General features: G+C 40.2%; 1 protein-coding gene across 4 annotated transcripts in view; it reads left to right on the top strand.

Moving 5' to 3' along the window:
* Positions 1-19,938, top strand: part of OCA2 (OCA2 melanosomal transmembrane protein) — a 399,414-nt gene that overhangs the window by 129,076 nt on the left and 250,400 nt on the right. For all 4 annotated transcript variants that reach the window (XM_032342310.1, XM_032342311.1, XM_032342312.1 and 1 more), the window contains 3 exons: positions 15,071-15,142; positions 16,554-16,619; positions 19,663-19,719. In XM_032342310.1, coding sequence (XP_032198201.1) covers positions 15,071-15,142; positions 16,554-16,619; positions 19,663-19,719 — 195 coding nt within the window. The remainder of the gene's footprint in view (positions 1-15,070; positions 15,143-16,553; positions 16,620-19,662; positions 19,720-19,938) is intronic.

Raw genomic sequence — 19,938 nt, 5'->3', positions numbered from 1 at the left:
ACCTGTGACTGAGCATTTCTATCTCTGGTTTACAGCCCTGTTTGGAGTCTCCGAACCCAGCAGATTCCTGCTGTGAGCTCCTGTCCCTCTCCTCCCAAAAGAGGAAGGAGGGGGTCTCTCTGGATATGCCACTTTTGGGGTCCTTGATCGAATTGCAGTGGCCTGACTGTGGATCATGGTTTAAGGTAACCCTGAGCTGAGAGTGCGCATTTCTCATCTCCATCTCTGTAGCCAGTTTCCCTGTTCTGATACTTGGCAGCTCTACTGCACTTACACCCCTGGTCTTTCTGTGACCCTGCAGGTCCTGAGACCACAATGTCCCCATGAGACCTCTACCCCCGCTTAGCCTCTGGAGTGATGTCCCTCAGTGAAGCAGGCTTCTAAACGTTCTGATTTTGTTCTCTGCTGCTTCTTCACTGGCCAGAAGCTGGCCCCTCCCACCGTGGTCTCTCTTCCCATGGGTTCAGATTCACTTCTCCACACATCCTACCTTCCAGAAGGTGGTCAATTTTCTGTTCCTAGAGTTGCTGCTCTTCTTTTCTATCTCCTGTTGAGTTTGTAGGTGTTTGGAATGGTTTGATCACTATCTAGGTGAACTCTGAGACCTAATGATAATTCAGTCTGCTACTCCTCTGCCATCTTGCTTCCTCCACTCTTATTTATTTTTTTTTAAGATTTTGTTTATTTATTTGACAGACAGAGGTCACAAGTAGGCAGAGAGGCAGGCAGAGAGAGAGAGGGGGGAAGCAGGCTCCCTGCTGAGCAGAGAGCCGGATGTGGGGCTTGATCCCAGTACCCTGGGATCATGACCTGAGCCGAAGGCAGAGGCTTAACCCACTGAGCCACCCAGGTGCCCCTCTCCACTCTTACTTTTATTTATTTTGGATATATACTCATAAGGGGAATTGCTGGATCCTGTAAGAGTTCTATTTTTATTTTTAATGGATCTCTCATACTATTTTCCATAGTGGATGAACCAATTTACCGTCCCACCAAGAGTGCACAAGCGTTCCCTAAAAGGTGTAAGGTGGTTTTTGATTTGCATTTCCTAGATGATTAGTGATGTTGAACATCCTTTTCCATGTGCTTTTTGGCCATTTGTATGTCTTTGAAAAAATGTCTATTCAGCTCCTCTGCCCATTTTAAAATCAGTTTTTTTAAAAAAAATATTCAATTAGGCAACATATAGTACACTATTGGTTTTTGATGTAGTGTTCAATCATTCATTAGTTGTGTATAAAATCAGATTGTTTTTTGTTATTATTGAAGAACTATTTTTAGCATTTTTTGCAAGGCAGGTCTAATAGTGATGAACTCCTTCAGCTTTTGTTTTGGCTTTTGTTTCTCTATCATATCTTTTAACACTTTGAATATGTCATTATACTCTCTCCTGGCCTGCAGTGTTTCTGTTGAAAGATCCTCTGAAAGCCAAAGGGAGATCCTTTATGGTTACAATCTTTTTTTTTCTCTCACAGCTTTTAAAATTTTCTTTAATCTTTGAATTTTCATTACATTGTACATTACACATTATACCTTGTACAATATAATGTATCCTGGAGAGGTTCTTTTGCATTGAGATGTCCAAATCTCTCTCCAGGTTTGGCTCAGTTATTTATTCAGATATACTTTCTTCCCCCCTTCTCTTTCTTCTTCAGGAGCCCCAATTATTCTATTTGAATGTTTGGTGGAGTTTCATAGATCATGTAGGTTTTCTTTGCTCTTTTTTCATTCTTTTCTCTGTGTTCTACTCTGTTTGGGTTGTTTCAAAGTTTCTGTTGTTTAGATCATTTATTTTATCTTCTACTTGATCTACCCTGCTGCTGATGTTCTCTGTTGCATTTTTCATTTCATTCATTAAATTCTTCAGCTCCAGAATTTGTTTGGTTATTTTTTATGATTTCTTATCCATTTGTTAAATTCCTCATTTTGTTCATGTGTTGTTTTCCTGGTTCTACTGAATTATATTTCTGTGTTTCCTTATAGCTCAGGTCATAACAGCACCCCTGCTGGGCCAGGGCCAGGCTTTCATCTATGTTTGTTCTGATATTGTTACTGGTGGCACTGCCTGCCAGGTGGGTCTTCTTCCCACCCTCCCTTGTCTCTTAGGAAGAGGATGTGGCCATTTTATATAGGTGGTTGGCCTTCATCCTTTTGTCCCATGATGTGAAGGTACCCTGGTCCTTCAGTGCATGGTGGGATGACCACCCTCCCCTCTGAGGTAAGATGTTGTCTTGCCTTATGCCTGGTTGTTGGGTTATCAGCAGAGCAACTCTCCCTTCTTCTTGCCTTAGTGATGGTGTGTGGTGAGGCAGCCTGGGTTACTGAGGGACCACAGTGGGAAGAGGCCTGCTGGCCCCATGCACTGTAGCCATACAAACATTAAGAGGCCAGCTGAAAGTGTAGGACAATCAGGGCCCTACTGGAAGGAATGGTGCAATTGAACTTCAGTGTCAGAGCCTGTCGAGTCTGGTTCTCTCTTAAGTAGAGAGAATATAATGGCTCTTGCCGAGCTGGTGTTGTGCCTTGGGGAAGCACTGGGTGTTCCCAGTTCTTAAGTACTGGCACTGCCATCAGAGGGAATTTCCAGCATCCATTACTGTTCTAGAGTCTACTCCAAGCTCACACATGTTTTTCTGCAAATGTCCATGTGAACCTTTTCTTTCTTTAACATTTTAAATTTTAATTTAATTTTATTTTGTTTTTCCAATGTTCCAAGATTTATTGTTTATGCACCACACCCAGTGCTCTATGCAATATGTGCCCTCCTTAATACCCAGCACCAGGCTCACCCAACCTTGCTCCCCCATCCCCTCCAAAACCCTCAGTTTGTTTCTCAGAGTCCACAGTCTCTCATGCTTCATCTCCCCTCCGATTTCCCCCATTTCGCTTTTTATTTCCTTCTCCTAATGTCCTCCATGTTATTCCTTATGCTTCACAAGTAAGTGAAACCATATGATAATTGACTTTCTCTGCTTGAAGTTTGCTTAAGAAATTCTGAAAAGAATGGAAGGGGGTGTGCTTGCTGAGCAGGGTGGGGTGGAGGTGGTGGTGGCCTGGGTCCTGTGGGCCTTACCTAGTGCACCTGGGCCAGAATGAGCCAGGAAGGATGTGTAAATTCAGAGCTCCTCAGGGTGATAGCACCATCCTCATAGAATTGGGTGGCCCTGACAATGAGGGTGTCTGCTCTTCTTGCCGCCCATCCCCCGTGTCACCTGATGCCCTCATGACTTTTCCTCCTTTCCAGAGTCTCCCATGTGCAGAACAGGCAGATAGTTGTGCCTGGCATGCGTCTAGCTGGAGTTATTGAGACCCACCTTGTTGCTCCTTGTTTGGGGGGCTGCCACCTCACTTAGGTCAGTCCCATGACTGCTTTTGAGGTTTGAGCATCATGGACACTTCACACAAAATTCAGTAAACCTGCTTTCTTTTCAAGATCAAGCACTGTGATCCCACCTTAGTCTCACAGTTTGGCAGGTGACTGTATGTTGCTAAACAAAAATCCCCAGGTCAGGTGTATTCATGCATATCTGAGGCAGAACAGGTCATACCCCACTTGGGCTGTGTTGGCATTTCTGATTCCAGAGCAACTCTGTAGAGTTGCTTATCCTCCAAGGCAAGAGGACAGTATGGGAAGGTGGTGGAAACAGTTGAGACCACCCATGTATACCTGGCTTCTTTGAGGGTTGTGAAAAAGAAAGTAGACATACCTAATATGGTATTTTCATCCTGCCCTGGAAATAATGTCCATTTGATGATGTGTGGCCAGAGACCACTCATTTTGGAAAATGTTGCAAGGAAGTTGTGGGAAACTTCAAACAATGTGTTTTTCTAATCTTTATTTCAACCTTTAAGATATTTCTTTATTTCAACCTTTAAGATATAGACACATGAAAAAAAGTTTTTGGTAACATCCTAATTCTCTAAATGTATTTGGGGAGTTGTGGCCACCTTTTGTGGTTCTCCAAGGCTAGAAGAGTTAACAAATGGCATGTTTTCTTTTACCGTGGTAGCCAAGCTTATGTAGTTTCTTAGCAGAAATGTTTGCAATATGCAATAGGAATTTATACCTTATGAACTTAGCACTGAAAATTCAGTAACACAATTATTCTTATTTTCCTTTTTGAGGAGAAACTCAACCTGTCTTCCTAGGCAACACAGGATCAATTGGTGATTTGGTTGACCTTCATATGACTACATGTTCACAGCCTGCAGCTGTGGAACTTTAGTTCTGGGTCAGAGTCAGTATGTTTTATATGCTTGAAGACTATACCAGATGACATATTGAGGTGCCTTTAAGCTTGAGTATCTATAGTTTTGTGGTACATAAGCCATGCCAGAAAATTAACTTGGTACTATTTGGGTAACACCTAAAGAGAAAATATATGATTTGTACATATACATTCTCCTTGGGTCACATAGTGCATGATGGGCCTTGCAAAGGGAATATACCATATACATAACAATAATGGTAAGATATCAGCAAGAACAAGCAGCCAGGACTGACAACATACACATTAAGGGCAGAAAAAACTAAGTATTGGAGGCAGGGTGCTAGGTAGTAGATTGCTCCCATCAGATCACAGGCTATCTGACAAAGTAGGGTAATGGCCTGGGGTTAAGGGTGATGATTAGGAGCATATAATACAATCCAACCCAGTTCACCCACCAGCCAAAATGTTTATCTCTGCACCCAAATATACTTCTCCCAAGATGCCCTAAAGTTCTCACCTTTTCCAGCCTCCTGGTCCAATCCAAGAGCTATAAACTTTGAGTGCAAATTCTCTTTCATTCACATTGTGAACCACTGCGAGATGGGGATGACATACAACCCACCTTTCACTCTGGGAGGGCACTGTGAGGAAACCCACAGGCCTACAGGGAACCTACTCAGTGGGTATTGCCTAAAAGCCCATTCCACCTTCTACCTCACACCTCACAACTCATGTTCCAGCATCCACTTCACACTTCACACCCCCCTGGTTCCAGCATGATCTCATTAAGCCCTTAATGAGATCATAAGGATGTTCCAGCATCCACCTCACACCTCACACCCCTCCATGTTCCAGCACCATCTCTCACCTCACAGCCCATGTTCTAGCATCCACCTCACATCCCCCATCACACCTTACAACCCCATGTTCCAGCACCCACCTCTTTCCTCACAGCCCCATATTCCAGCATCCACCTCACACTTCACAGCCCCCATGTTCGAGCACCCACGTCACACATCTCCATGCTCCAGCACCACCTCACACCTCATAGCCCCATCTTCTAGCATCCACCTCTCGCCTCACAGCCCCATGTTCCAGCATCCACCTCACATCCGCATCACACCTTACAACTCCATGTTCCAGTACCCACCTCTTACCTCATAGCCCCCTTTTCCATCATCCACCTCACACCACACAACCTCTTGTTCCAGCATTCACCTCATACCTCACAGCTTCTGTGTTTTAGCAGCTGCCTCAGCCATGTACCCAAACCTCCAAGCTCATCCATACATTTTTGGCATCTTACCTCTTATTAAAGATTTTCTACCAAATAAATTGAGTTGCCATTTTCTATCACATTTGATGTCAAGTCTTTTATGGACTACTTCCCAGCCTTGAAAGCCTTGCTATGTACTTTAGGTTTTTTCTATCTGTAGTGTCCTACTTCTGGACCCATTTCCAAATTAGTCAACATTTTCTGAGCACATTTGATGTGCTCACTCAAACATCCCAGTGACTTACAACCCACTGCTTTCTGCTCTGCTGGGACTTGATGAGAAGACTCTTGTCTGCACAGCACATCTGAAGCTCTGCTCAGATCGGCATTTGTCATGCCTGCTTGTGTGGCCTCAGTGGATTAGTGGGGCTGGGTACTGACTCCCAGATAGCCTGTGGTCCCTCCCAGGGTGCATGTTCTTTCATCTCTTTCTTCTGGATGTATCTTGAGAAGAGAATTCCAGTAGTAATTATGGTTTTGGAAACATTGTAGAGAGGCATATGTGAATCTATGTTTAACCAGCATCTCCCATGCCTGTTGGCCCACTAGGTCTTCTGTTGAGCTAAGATTATCAACACGTCAGGGAACTCAAGATCTTTGGAACACACTTAATGTTCTGTGTCATGTGAGACTCAGTAGAGCATTGGCTGAAAGTGCTGCTAATGAGAAGGGAGCCTGTCAAGTGGGGTGCAGGGTGAGAGGTCATGGTTTGTTCCGAGTGCCTGATCATTCCAGCCCAAAGTGGTTAGTCTGAGGACAGGGTGGGGCAGAAGACGAGAGAACGGTGATTCAAAGTGAGGATAATGTTTAGGTTCCAAAACACTGGTTCTGATGAAGACCTGAATCACTGTGGTGTAGTTTGATAGTGTCACTTTCTCTGTCTCTCTTTCCCCCCTCCTCCCTCCCTCTATCTTCTCATTCTTCTCCTTCCTCTTTTCTTCCTTCTTGCACTAGTATAAGACTACATTGTCATAATAACAGAATATGTAGTATTTCTTAATGTAATAGAATAACTGATATAACTGAATATAACTGATTTAAGCCCTTAATGAGATCATAAGGAATGCAGTTAAAGTGCAAGTCTATCATCACCTGTGCAATTTACTTCATAATACATTGAAAGTGGTTGTCTTTATTACCAGAGGCTCTGTGATTAGTTGGAATCTGCATTGCCCAGAATAGTTTATTGACATTTTGAAACAATTTTGCCTGTGTTATTTGTAAAAATAATAGTTAAAAAGGTATTGCTTTACATAAAAGTGATCTCTGTGAGCACTTTTGAGAAAAGTTGCATTTCAATGTAGTTTTTGAACTTAATTTTATGTTTCTGTAATATATCACACATAGCAGGCAAAATATAGAGATACATTGTTGTTCATGAAAGCTGTTTCTAAAATGATTTGAAACCTCTGAACAGAATGCATTTATGTACAGACTTCATGAAATTATGTACTGTGCTTTATTATCTTTCATGAAGCTTTCAAAGATTTTCATGTAAAGTGTATTAAAAACTATTTTTGACAAATTAGAAAAATGTTCTATGTAATACTTTTCAAAAATAGAAAAAATAAGACAAATGTAACCTGCCTTGGAACCGTGGTGAGAAGGAAAAGAGCTTTGCTTCTTGGCAACCTGCCTCATTGGATTAAACAAAAACAGGGGAAATTAACATACACTCAGGTTGCTTAGAGCTCACTCAAGGCTCCATGCTGTCTTAAAGTTTGTTGATCTGCAACATTTTCCTATAATTCTTTCTCACTGTTCTTTATTCTTTCTCATATACACACATACAAAGCAGGAAATACATGCAACTTATTTTGGCAAGTAGTTGGTTTGTTTTGAATGAGAAATACGAAATTAAATCTAAATCTCTTCTGACCATGGCCCAATTGCCTGGCCCTGACTCTGGCCCCACCACTCCTTCCCTTCTGTCTCTGACACTGAAGCCCCTTTTGGCCCTGACACCTATTCAGAGCTGACTCTCCCCTCCTTCTCTGGGTGTCCTGTGTCCTGACTGTGACATACTTTAAGGCCCCTTTGGCCCGGGACCTCGCTCACTCTGTTTACCAAACACTCATTTCTTGTTTACAAGGAGTGGGCTCCACACAGCCACGGCACTCCTGTCTCTTTACTGCTGAATCCTCAGTGCTTCGAGCAGTGAGCAGTGCACTGTTGTTCTTTTTCAATTAACGTGGGCATTTTGTTGTGAAAGCTTCTTAGAGCTGAATAGGATCCTACATTCTCTTCTTGTTTTAAGTTTAGCAGTGTCTTGGAGGAGAGAAGTAGGCCTTTTTTTTTTTTAAATTAAAGTTTTAATTTTTACATAGCTGCCTATTCACATAGAGTTGAAAGAAATACAGTGATTCCCTGTACTCTTTATCCACTTTCCCCTGAGGGTAATGTTTTGTCACTGTGGAGATGGGAGACATTTCCCTTTTTTCTAGCCTACATTCTTTGGCTAATCTTTTAGGGTTCTCAGAGTCAATTCTAGCATGGGAATCCCCACCAACACTAAGCAATTGTCAGACACCCTACTGGTGTCTGAGAACTTAACTCAATTATGACACTATCTACGCAGTGATAAAATCAGATTCCACAGGTTAAGCATTCAGTGACCTCTCCCAACTTCAGAAACCAATCATAAGCCCCAGGCTTCTGACCAACTGGCAACAAATTCGAGGTTCCAACAACTTTCTCCTTAGGTCTGATTAATTTGCTGGAGTGGCTCACGAAACTCAGGGAAACACTTACTTTTATCTACCAGTGCATTAAAGAATGTGAAGAGATACACAAGGCAAGGTGTCCAAGAAAAGAGCTTCTGATCTCATGGAGCTTGGGTCCCAGCTTGATGGCATGTGAAAGTATTCTGGTTCCCCAAGCATGGAAGCTCTCTGAAAACAAGGACCAAAAGCTATCCTTTTGGATTTTTATGGAGGTTTAATTATATAATAATGATTAAATAAGTCATTGGCTATTGGCTGATTCATCCCCTCTATCCTCTCTGGAGTTTGGGGAGTGAGACTAGCAGTTTTAATCCTCTAATCACATGGTTGATCTTCCTGCCCTTGAGTGGGGTCCAAAAGTCACTGTCATTAATAAGACACCGATTTTATTATTTATTAATTAATTTATATTTACTTATTTAAATGTTCAATTTAAATTCCAGTTAGTTAACATACAGTGTAATATTAGTTTTGGTGTACAATATAGTGATCCAACACTCCTATATAACACCTGGTGCTCATCATGACATGTAGACTCCTTTTTTTTTTTAAAGTTTTTATTTAACTTCTAGTTGACATATAGTGTCATATTAGTTTCAGGTGTACAATTTAGTGTTCTGTATAACACCTGGTGCTCATCAACACTAGTGCACTCTTTAATCTCATTTCACTTTTATAGCTCTGAAATGTTTTCAAGAACTGTGGATGAAGATTAGATATATCTGAGAAAAAATTGTTGGTCATCCAAATAACAAAAGATATATTTTTTATCATCATTATATCACAGTTTGCTAATTAAGTTGACAGAAGGTAGATTACTAGGAGAATACAAACCAATTTTGTACATATAGAAGCCCCCCTCCAAATATGAGACTCAAAGAAATAAGCAAAGTAGCCAGCTTTTACATATTTTAGAGAAGAAAATAATACATTTTTGAAGAATTGACAAGAAAAAAGAGTTTGAGTTTGGGTAGTAAGTCAGTGAAGTAACACGTCTTGTTTACATAGCCTTCTCAGCCCTGAATTCCCTATTTCTGGTGATGAGGATGGCATCTATTCTCCTGGTATAGGGAAAATACCTTTCACATAGGATATTTATTTATTTTTTCTTTTCAGGGGGACAAAAAACGTTTAGAGTGTCTTTTTTGTAACAGCTGTTTCTCAAGTAATATTAAGGAGGACACATATTGCATGGAGCACTAGGTGCGGTGAATAAACAATGAGTCTTAGGACACTGAAAAAAATAAAATAAAATTAAGATGTTAGAAAAAAAATCAATATGCCAAAGTGGCATATTATGGGTCTAGCATATTCAGCTCCTCTTTATAAAGCTATAGTAGAAAATCACAACCAGGATATTAATGTAGCCATTCAAGATACAGGATATCTCCATTCCTGCCAAGGACCCCTCATGTTGCCCTTTTATATCCACATCCAATTCCTTCCATTCCTTACAATCCCCTTCCCACTGACAATTACTAATCTGCCCGCTATTTCTGTAATTTTATCATTTCAAGAATGTTGCTTCTATCAGTGGTTTGTACCTTTTCACCATGATGTAGATATTTCACCACTCACCTCTTGAAGGACATCTGGCTATTTCTAGTTTGGGGCAGTTACAAATAAAGCTGCTATGATTATTCATGTACAGGGTTTGTGTGAACATGGGTTTTCATTTCCCTAGAATAAAATGTGTGGGATGGAATTGATGGGTTATAAGGTAGTTGCATGTTTAGTTTTTTGGACCATTTTCATTCCTACCAACACTCCTCACTCAACATGTGAGTGAGCCAGTCTCCGCATCCTCATGAGCATATGGTGTTGTTTCTACTTTTTATTTTAGCTATTCTCAGAGATGTGCTGGGAAATCTCATTGTTTCTAGCCCTAAAGCCCCTTCTGGACTCTGTGGGAGAAACATCTGCCCTCTGTTCTCCCTCCAGCTTGTTCTGAGGTGCAGACCAATGGTTGTGTTTAGTTCCCTGTGGATCATGAACTCCGTGAGGGAGCATGGTTGGCTTTAGTTTCCTGGCCATTCCCTGAGCACAGTTGTCTGTCACTGCCTGGACATGGTACCTTGGTGTTACGTGAATAAGAAGCAGGCTCATTTGCATTTCATTTTGGAGGCAGCAGCCTCCTTGAGGGGTCCTGTGCAGGGATGGTGTGGTTCTTACCTCAGGAATCCCTGACAGGTGGGCAGAAGTGCTCCCTTCCATATCTCAAGGCCCTGAGTGTCCATCTGTGCTGAGGGCAGAAGTGCTCCCTGCTGTGTTCACCAGCCCTTAACACCTATCTAAGTCTATTTGGGCTGCTATAATGCAATACCACTGATTGGGTGCCTCATCATCAATAAATTTATTTCTCACAGCTTTGGGGACACAGAAACATTCAGACTATAATTAATTCTACCCCTGGCTTCTCAAAATTCATGTTCTTCTTAAATGCAAAATTCATTCTTCTACATATAGCTTCCAATTTTCCCAGCACCGTTTATTGAAGAGACTGTCTTTTTTCCACTGTATATTTTTTCCTGCTTTGTTGAAGATTATTTGACCATAGAGTTGAGGGGCCATATCTGGGCTCTCTACTCTGTTCTACTGGTCTATGTGTCTGTTTTTATGCTAGTACCATGCTGTCTTGGTGATCACTGCTTTGTAGTAAAGCTTGAAATCAGGTAACGTGATGCTGCCTGTTTTATTTTTGTTGTTCAACATTTCCTTAGCAATTTTGGTTCCATACAAATTTTAGGATTATTTGCTCTAGCTCTTTGAAAAATACTGGTGGCGTTTTGATCGGAATGGCATTAAAAGTATATCTAGGCAGTATAGACAAAATTCATTCTACTTCAATAATCCTGTAAGTCCTAACTCATTCTAGCATTAACTTAAAAGTCTAAAGTCCAAAGTGTCATCTAAATAGCATCTAAATCAGATTTGGATGAGAGTCAATGTATATCTGGAAACAAATTTCTCCCAGCTTTGAACCAAAGATGTTGAGTCTGTGAACTCAAACATGTTATGTGCTTCCAAAATGCAATGGTTGAACAGGCATAGGGTAGATATCCCCATTCCAGAAGGCAGATACAGGAAAGAAGAAAGGATTGATAGGTCCCCCAGAAAATCTAAAACCAGTAAGGGTTCTGCCTTCTGCTTTGGGTAACCCTGCCCCCATGACTTTGCTGGGCACACCCCATTCTGATGTCTGGAACCAAAGGCTTGTGGTTCTGTTGGTCTACAGCTGTTCTGGGTTTGCCCTAGCAGGGTCTTCCTGCTATGATCTTGTGCTCTTGGTGATCCTATGCCTGGGTCCAAAACTGAGGCTCCAGGATTTCCATTCTTCAAAATCTAGGTGGAGATAGCCATGACCCTGTGCATTACTGAGTACACCAGATCCACTGGAGCCCACAATGTGAAGAAGTGCCAAGCACCACTGGCCCACCCTTTGAAATCCTACATGGCAATATAGGCCCTTGTACTCTGGGTCTAAAATGGGAGGGGCAACACTGATAATCTCCGAAATGTTTTCTGGGCTGTTCTTTCATGGTGATGGATGGTAGGTCTTGGCTTCTGTTTAGATGGCTGACTATTCTCTGCCTTGTCTTGTTGAATAGCTCCTAGCTTCTGTTGAGATGGCAGATCCAAACTGATAACCCTACCAAATTTGGCCATGCCCTTTGTGTTCATTCCTAAATAAACTTTCTCACTTTTTTCAGTTTGGATAGCCTGAAAATTACAAATTTCAAAGTTCAACTTCTTATTTATTTATTTATCTTTTGTGGTGAGAAGGGAAGGGGTATCTTTACTAGAGGTCTTATTTTCCAAAGTAAATCTTAGTTTTTTTTAATATGTTAAATTTACATTTTATTGTTATGTTAATCACCATACAGTACCTCATTAGTTTTGTTAGTGTTCCATGATTCATTATTTGTGTGTAATACTCAGTGCTGATTAAAACACATGCCCTCCTTAGTACCATCACCAGGCCACCCCATCCTCCCATTCCCTTCCACTCTGAAACCCTCAGGTTGTTTCCCAGAGTCCATAGTCTCTTATGGTTTATCTCCTCCTCTAATCATTCCCACCTCCTTTCAGTTTTCCCATCCTTCCCCTAATGTCGTCTGTGCTAATCCCTTATGTTCCACAAATGAATAAAACCATATGATAATTGTCTTTGCTTGACTTATTTCACTTAGCATAATCCCTTCCACTTCCATCCATGTCAATGAATAGTGAGCATTCATCCTTTCTGATGGTTGAGTAATATTCCCTTGTATATATGGACCACATCTCCTTCATCCATTCGTCTGTTAAAAGGCATCTTGGGTCCTTCCCCAGTTTGGCTATTGTGGACATTGCTGCATGAACATTTGGATGCATGTGCTCTTTCTTTTCTGATTAACAGTTCCATCTTTAAGTCATTTCTCACTTCTCTCATTTTACAAGCACTGAAGAGTAACCAGGCAGCTTTTTCATCTTTTTGCTTAGAAAACTCCTTAGCCAGTTAGCCAATTTCTTTCCTTACAGGTTCTACCTTACACAAACTAGGATACAAACACAATTCAACCAAGTCCTTTGCCACTTTATAACAAGGTTCACCTTGTCTCCATTGTCCAATAACATGTTCCTCATTCTGTCTGAGACCTCTTCAGAATGGTCTTTACTGATATTTCCACCAACATTTTCTTCATGATCACTTACATATTCTCTATGAAGACTGAGGCTTCTCTGAGGGCGTTCTTTTCTGAGTGCTCACCAAAATTGCTTTTAATGGTCTGTTAGTAGCAATGTAGGCTTTTCCTGGTGTGCCCTTCCATACTCTTCCACCGTCTACCCATTACCCCGTTCCAAAGTTGCTTCCACATTTTTAGGTATTATAGGAGTGTCCCCACTTTTCAGTATTCATTTCTTAGGCCTGTTGTAGCAAAATGCCACAAACTGGCTGGCTTATAAATGACAGAAATTTATTTCATAGTTCTGGAGAATGGAAGGCAAGATCAAGATGAGGAGTCAGGTGAGGGGACTCTCCTGGGTTGCAGACTTTTCATTGTATCCTCACATGGTGGAAAAAGCAAGAGATCTCTCTGGATCCTCTTTTGTAATGGCACTTTTATTATCTTTTATAATCCATTCATGAGGAATCTGCTCTCATGACCTCATGACTTCCCAAAAGCCCACCTTCTAATATCATCATTTTAGGAATTGGAATTTCAACATATGAGTTTTGGGAGGACATAAATGTTCAGACCACAGCAGCAACCATTAGCATGATACAGTTTTAGAATGTTCCATCACCCCATAAAGACATCTGGGCCCATTTGCAATCAGTCTCTATTGTTACCTCCAGACTTAGGCAACCCCAATCTTTTTGTCTCTCTCTAAATTAATCTTTTCTGGATAGTTCATATAAATGGAATGATACAATATGCAGCCTTTTGTGTTTTATTTCTCTCACTGTGCATTATGCATTTTGGGTTATTTTTATTTTATTTTAATTTTTTCAGTGTTCCAAGATTCATTGTTTATGCACCACACCCAGTGCTCCATGCAATACATGCCTTCCTTAATACCCACCACCGGGCTCACCCATCCCCCCCACTCTCCCCTTCAAAACCTCAGTTTGTTTCTCAGAGTCCACAGTCTCTATGCTTTGTCTCCTCCTCAGATTTACCCAATTCATTCTTAACATAGCATGTATCAATTGTTCCATGTTGTAACATATACTACTTTTTCTTTATCCACTTACCATGGATAGACATTTGGAATGTTTTCAGTTTTTGTCTATTTTTAATAATGTTGCTATGAACATTTATGCTTTATGTGAATTATTCAAAGATAAATCAAGGTATAGTAAATTTCTAAGAGTTTATTTGACCAAAATAAGTTTGAATTGGGCATTGCCAAACTGGGAGTGCTTAGGAGTGCTCTACCGACAGGAGTTATGGGAAAGACTTATACAGGGTAAAGGGGGAAACAGCAAGGAAATGATTTGATTAGCTATAGCTTAAGTGTTTGCTGTATTTGGGATGTCTAGTTGGCTGTTTATGATGAGTTGTCCTTAGATTTTTATTTCTTATCCTTGAGGCATTTATTATAGGCTTAGATTTTGGTTTGCTTAATGTAGGCTGCCAAGGTGTTGGAACCACTTCTGTCTAATGGCCTCATTTAATTAATTTAATTGGACATACATTTTTTCATTTCTCTTGAGTAAATTCCTAGGAGTGGAATTTCTGGTCATCTGGTAATTTATTATTTAACTTTTTAAGAAACTGCCAAACTTTTCTATAATGGCTGCACCATTTTACATTCCCACCAGCAATGTTGGAGGATTCCAATTTCTCTGCATCTTTGCCTTTCTTCATATTTTGTCTCAGAAATTTCATGTTCATTTGAATTATAATTAAATAGAAAAAGTACTTTCATGATTCAGTGATAACACTGAAGTCTCAATTAGATTAAGCATTTGATTATATGCCTTTGGTTTAATAACAGTCTCAGCAATTGGGCAGAATTGATTTATGTTGTGGAACTAATGGTCTAGTTGCCTAGGGATGTATGGTAAATAATTAATGACAATTAACAGCATACTTCCTTACAGACCATACTTTAGCCTTCTGCTTCTACTTCTGGGTCATCTAATTATTCAGGAAATGAATTAGCTTTCTTTAAAAGGCAGACTGGTGCTATTTTTGTGTGTCTCTGGGGTGTCCAGGCTCTGAAACAGTAAGACCCATGATTTATTTATTTTGTCAATAGATAATGGTACAGAATGGCTGACATTAATGGATACAAATAGCAATATAGGTTTTTGTGCATTTTAAACCCCTGTGGACCAGAATGAAATAATTTCCTATATTCCTTTCCAGATTGTTCACAGAACCCTGGCAGCCATGTTGGGTTCCCTTGCGGCATTAGCAGCACTAGCGGTGATAGGAGATGTAAGTTGTAACATTTTGAACCAACAGCTTGCCACTCGATAGAGTGTAAAATTCAAAGACAGTCCAGGAACTAAGTGTTAGCAGATTATTTTCATTCGTTTATATACTATTCCCACATTTATCCCTCAGGAACCATGCTAGAAGTATGAACTAACAAACCCTTCAACATTGATGAATATTTTTCATTTGACTTTATTGCAAACACTTTTTTTTATTCCTCATGTTAGTTGAGGAAAGGCTCATCATGGTCACTCATTTGCCCCGGGCTGTATAGCAGAGTGGTGTTAGAGTTGACTCTGGATGCTGTCAGCCCTTGGGAACTAGAGGGGGCCATCCTGCCTGGAGCAGAAGTGAGAAATGGTGAGGTTGGGGTTCTGTCTTGCAGATACCAGGAAGTCCCTAGAGATGTGTGTTTGGAGGTTGATGGCACCCCATCAGTGTCTGTGTGTGGCTTGTCTGGCAAGAATATAGGAATGAATGCAGGGAGGCAGGAGAGGCCAAGCACCCATTGGAGATGGAGGCCTGCCATTGTTTGAGGAGCAGCACACAGAACTGGATTTGAAAACAACTCTATAGAATCTAAAGGAGGGTTCTGCAAAGCACTACTACAGGCTGTTCAGTCAACCAAAGAATAATAACTGGCTTAAAAAACTACGTGGAGCTATGGCTATTTATTTATTTATTTATTTATTTATCTATCTATTTATTTATTTAATTTTTCTAGCCTAGAGTTGGTATAAACAAATACTAACTTTAAGGGTAAAATGTCCCAGAGTCCTAGAGCTTACACATAAGCCACTGTTATTTCTATTAACTCTGAAGTAGTAGTATAGTATTAGTTATTTAATTTAGAAAACATTAATGTAGCACACAGCCTGTGCTGTGGGTAGCTCCCTGAGCCACAGTGCAATCTTTCCCAACAACTAGAATCTCGAAGTGCCCTTGCTTCACACTCCATGTTCCCATTTCCCCATGACTCCAGACTTCCCTACTCTGCAGGGCTGTTAGAAGAAAAAGTGAGTGTGGATGGACAACTGATGAGTAGGACATGTGTGTCCTTCAGTTATTGCCATCCTGGCTTCATGGTCCAACACCAAGGAAGATATATGGGGACCTCACTAACCTCAGGGATCAATCCTGCAATTCAGGTTGCAGTTCATGGAGTTTCCAGGGACAGGATTTAAGAAATTTGTTTTTCTTATAACTAAATGCATAGGCTTGACATTATTATGCCTTCAGTCACAAGTGGTTTTCCTTGATAATATACTCTAATTTCAAAGGCAAGGGGGTGGTATTTTTGACTATGGCCTAATGAATGGGCTTGCCATAAAGAATAGCACATTTTTTTTTAAACTTATCACCAGGAGGATAATGTCCAACATTAATTAGGAAATATGTGCTTTGATTGCAGAGACCCAGCCTGACCCATGTGGTGGAGTGGATTGATTTTGAGACCTTGGCCCTGCTATTTGGCATGGTAATTACAATCTTCCCAGTGGGACAGGGCTCCAAGCCTGCTGTAACCCAGCACCCTCCCTTTTGCTGTTACTGCTGATAATCTTTCATTATATTAAATATATTGTACTGCTTGACAATTAGGGCTTGATTAAGAAGTGTTCATGCAGGTCTAGACAGTTTCTTCTGTGGAGGAATGGAATGATTGGTGCTCTGGTTAGTTAGATGGAGAATTGTAGTCATAGGCCTGTCTGATAGTTAAGTAATATTGCCATTTAAAAAATTTAGCAAAATTTTAAAATGACCTTCAAATATAAAGTTACTTCTCTTAATATATAAAATGGAATATTTTAAATAAGTGAACCAAGTAAATTTTGGTGATTGGAAAAACACCTATAGTTACATGGAAAATGGAAGAAATTGTCCTTAAGTAATAGTTTGGGTGTCATAAACTGATTTAACTAGAATAAGTAAAATCTGATAAGGGCTTGGACAGCAGTGGGAATGCTGCATGTGTTCTTGAACAGACCCCAAAACAGATAACTGGTCTGAAGGAGGGTTTTCTCTTTCTGGACAAAAGACCTGCTTTGCATAAAGCAGGTTACTGTATTTCTTTTCTTTCTTTCTTTTTTTTTTTGTAATTTTTATACCCCTGGTAGTCAAAACAGAAGGCCATGCTACTGTAGGCTTTAATGTGATCCAAACTAGTTGCCTCCTCTCTGGGTAGGGTGTAAGGAGGCAAGGCAATGCTCTGAACTTAGGCTTTAAAGAGAAACTCATAATTCTCTTGGTCCTGAAAAGTATACAGTAGGGCCTGGGCACCTGGAAAGAAGAAAGAAGACCTAACAGATATCTCATAAAATAGTCTTAAAAACAAAACAAAACAAAACTTAGGGAAGTGTATATTTACCATTTTGTTAATATTTGAAACAGTTTGTAAAAAAACCCTTTAAATGGATGTTGTATTAGTTTCCTGGGGCTGCCATAATAAAGTACCAGAGATTGATGGCTTCAAAAACAGAAATTTATTTCCTCACATTTCTGGAGGCTGGATTTCTGAGATTGAGGTGTACGCATGGTTGGTACCTTCTGAGGCGTCTCTGCTTGAATTGTGGATGACATCTTTCCCCTGTATCTTTACCTGGTCTTTCCTCTGTGTGTGTGTCTGTGTGCTATCTCCTCTTCTTATAAGGATATCAGTCATACTGGATTAGGGCTTCACTTTAACTTATTCTGAGGTACTAGGGTTAGGATTTTACCATAGGAATTTGTTGGGGAAAGTGGCACAATTGAGCCCATAACAAACGGTTTAATTTTTTTCTCAGTTGAAGTCAGTTCAGCAAGATTCTAGAATTTTGGAGGAGGAAAGATAGTCTATCTGTCCAGCCCCCTGCCTTTTCTTTATTTCGTGGCAGTCAGCCACCTGTGGGGCTACTTACCCCAATCCCCAAATCTCTGTCTCTTCTGGGTAGTATTGGCAGCAAATGTGTGGGCCAGCTTCCCACAACAATGGAGAACCATACAGGACCTACCTGTTCAATTCAGTCCATGCGAAGCATCTATTAGTGAGTGAAGCACCACATTCTACAGACAGCAACAGGTAGAGGTGGTCATTTGGGTTAGGAAGAACATCAGTGGTCACTATAGATGAGACAGATATTTGTATTGAGTCTAAATTCATTTTTGGAAATTTCTGTTTTATGCGTTTTATTTGAAAGATAGTATTGGACCTACTATTTTCTATGTAATTTACATAATTTAATTGAATTTTTACAACAGCCTTACAAGGAATAAAAAATTTAAAGGTGAGGCAAGAAAACTGAAATATAGAGGATTAAATAATTTTGTTTGTACAAGGTTAAACTACTTCTAAGTGGCAAAATTAGTACTTGAACCTGCATCTTCTTGCTCCAGTTTCAATACATTGGTATAGTGCCATCTTGGGAGAGAGAATAAAGAATTTTCCAGAAAGTTCAGGCTGGTTGAAATGTCTGGTTGATTAGATTTAGAGTAAATGGGACATAATTTTTATTAGTGTCTGTGTGTCATCACTAGAAAGAAGCACAAGTTCTGGATTTATATACATTTATATACATCACTGGAAAGAAGCACAAGTTCTGGGTTTATATACATATATACATAGAGAATAAACATTTCAGTGTAATTGTTCTTTTTTGCATATCTTGATCAAATTGGTGATGAAAATGTTTATTTTAGGAAACAAAATTTAACCCTGTTTAAAAATCTTAAAATATTTAGCTGTTGCTTTTATGGACACATAGGTACAGAAGGCCACATTCTGGCTCATTTCCTTTCCTGCTTCTAGCTTTGTGACTGCCAGCAAGTCATCTTCCATCTCTGTCCCGTGGTTTCCTGGTCTGTAACAGAGTAATGATGGGTACTAGGTGGCTCAGTTGGTTGAACATCCAGCTCTTGGTTTTGGCTTGAGTCATGGTCTCAGGGTCATGGGATTGGGCCTTGCATCAGGCTCCATGCTCAGCTCAGAGTCTGCTTGTCCCTCTCGCTCTCTTCCTTTCCCTGTGTGCTCTTTTTCTTTCTAACATAAATAAATAAAATCAAAAGATTTTATTTATTTATTTGACAGAGAGAGAGATCACAAGTAGGCAGAGAAGCAGAGGAAGGAGGGAAGCAGGCCCCCTGCTGAGCAGAGAGCCCCACGTGGGGCTCGATCCCAGGACCCTGGGATCATGACCTGAGCTGAAGGCAGAGGCTTAAAACACTGAGCCACCCAGGCGCTCCAATAAATAAAATCTTAAAAAAAAAAAAAAAGAGAGTAATGATAATACCTGATGTTTGTTGTGAAGATTAGGTGGAATGATAATGTACCTTGGGTATATATCCCTGGACAAAAATATAGAGGGACAAACCTGCTCCATTCAGGAAGTTAGTGGACTACACTCAGCAAGAGAGCAAGAAGCTTGATGAAGAGGCAGCTTTCACGCAGAGGCCAGAGCTGAGATCTGTAACTGATCATTCTGATGTCTGTTCAGTGTGGTGCACTGCTCAAAGATTGTCCATATCTCCTTTTTCTGTTTTCCCCACAGATGATCTTAGTAGCCATATTTTCAGAAACTGGATTTTTTGATTATTGTGCTGTAAAGGTAGGTTTGATGTGATATTTTATATTTATGTATTAATTAATTAATTTATTTTTTGCCATGACATATTCAGTTAATAAAACTACCATTTAAAGCAAATACTTTTTTTCTTTTTCTTTTTTTTTAAAGCAAATATTTTAAAGTTCCATCTCCTTTTCAAAATGACAGCTGTAAGACTGGTACAGTTGTTGTACAGAGTTAGGTGGCTCTGAGCAACACTTC

This window comes from Mustela erminea, chromosome 5, assembly GCF_009829155.1.
Source record: "Mustela erminea isolate mMusErm1 chromosome 5, mMusErm1.Pri, whole genome shotgun sequence".
Lineage (NCBI taxonomy): Eukaryota > Metazoa > Chordata > Mammalia > Carnivora > Mustelidae > Mustela > Mustela erminea.
This window is presented reverse-complemented; position numbering and strand designations above follow the sequence as displayed.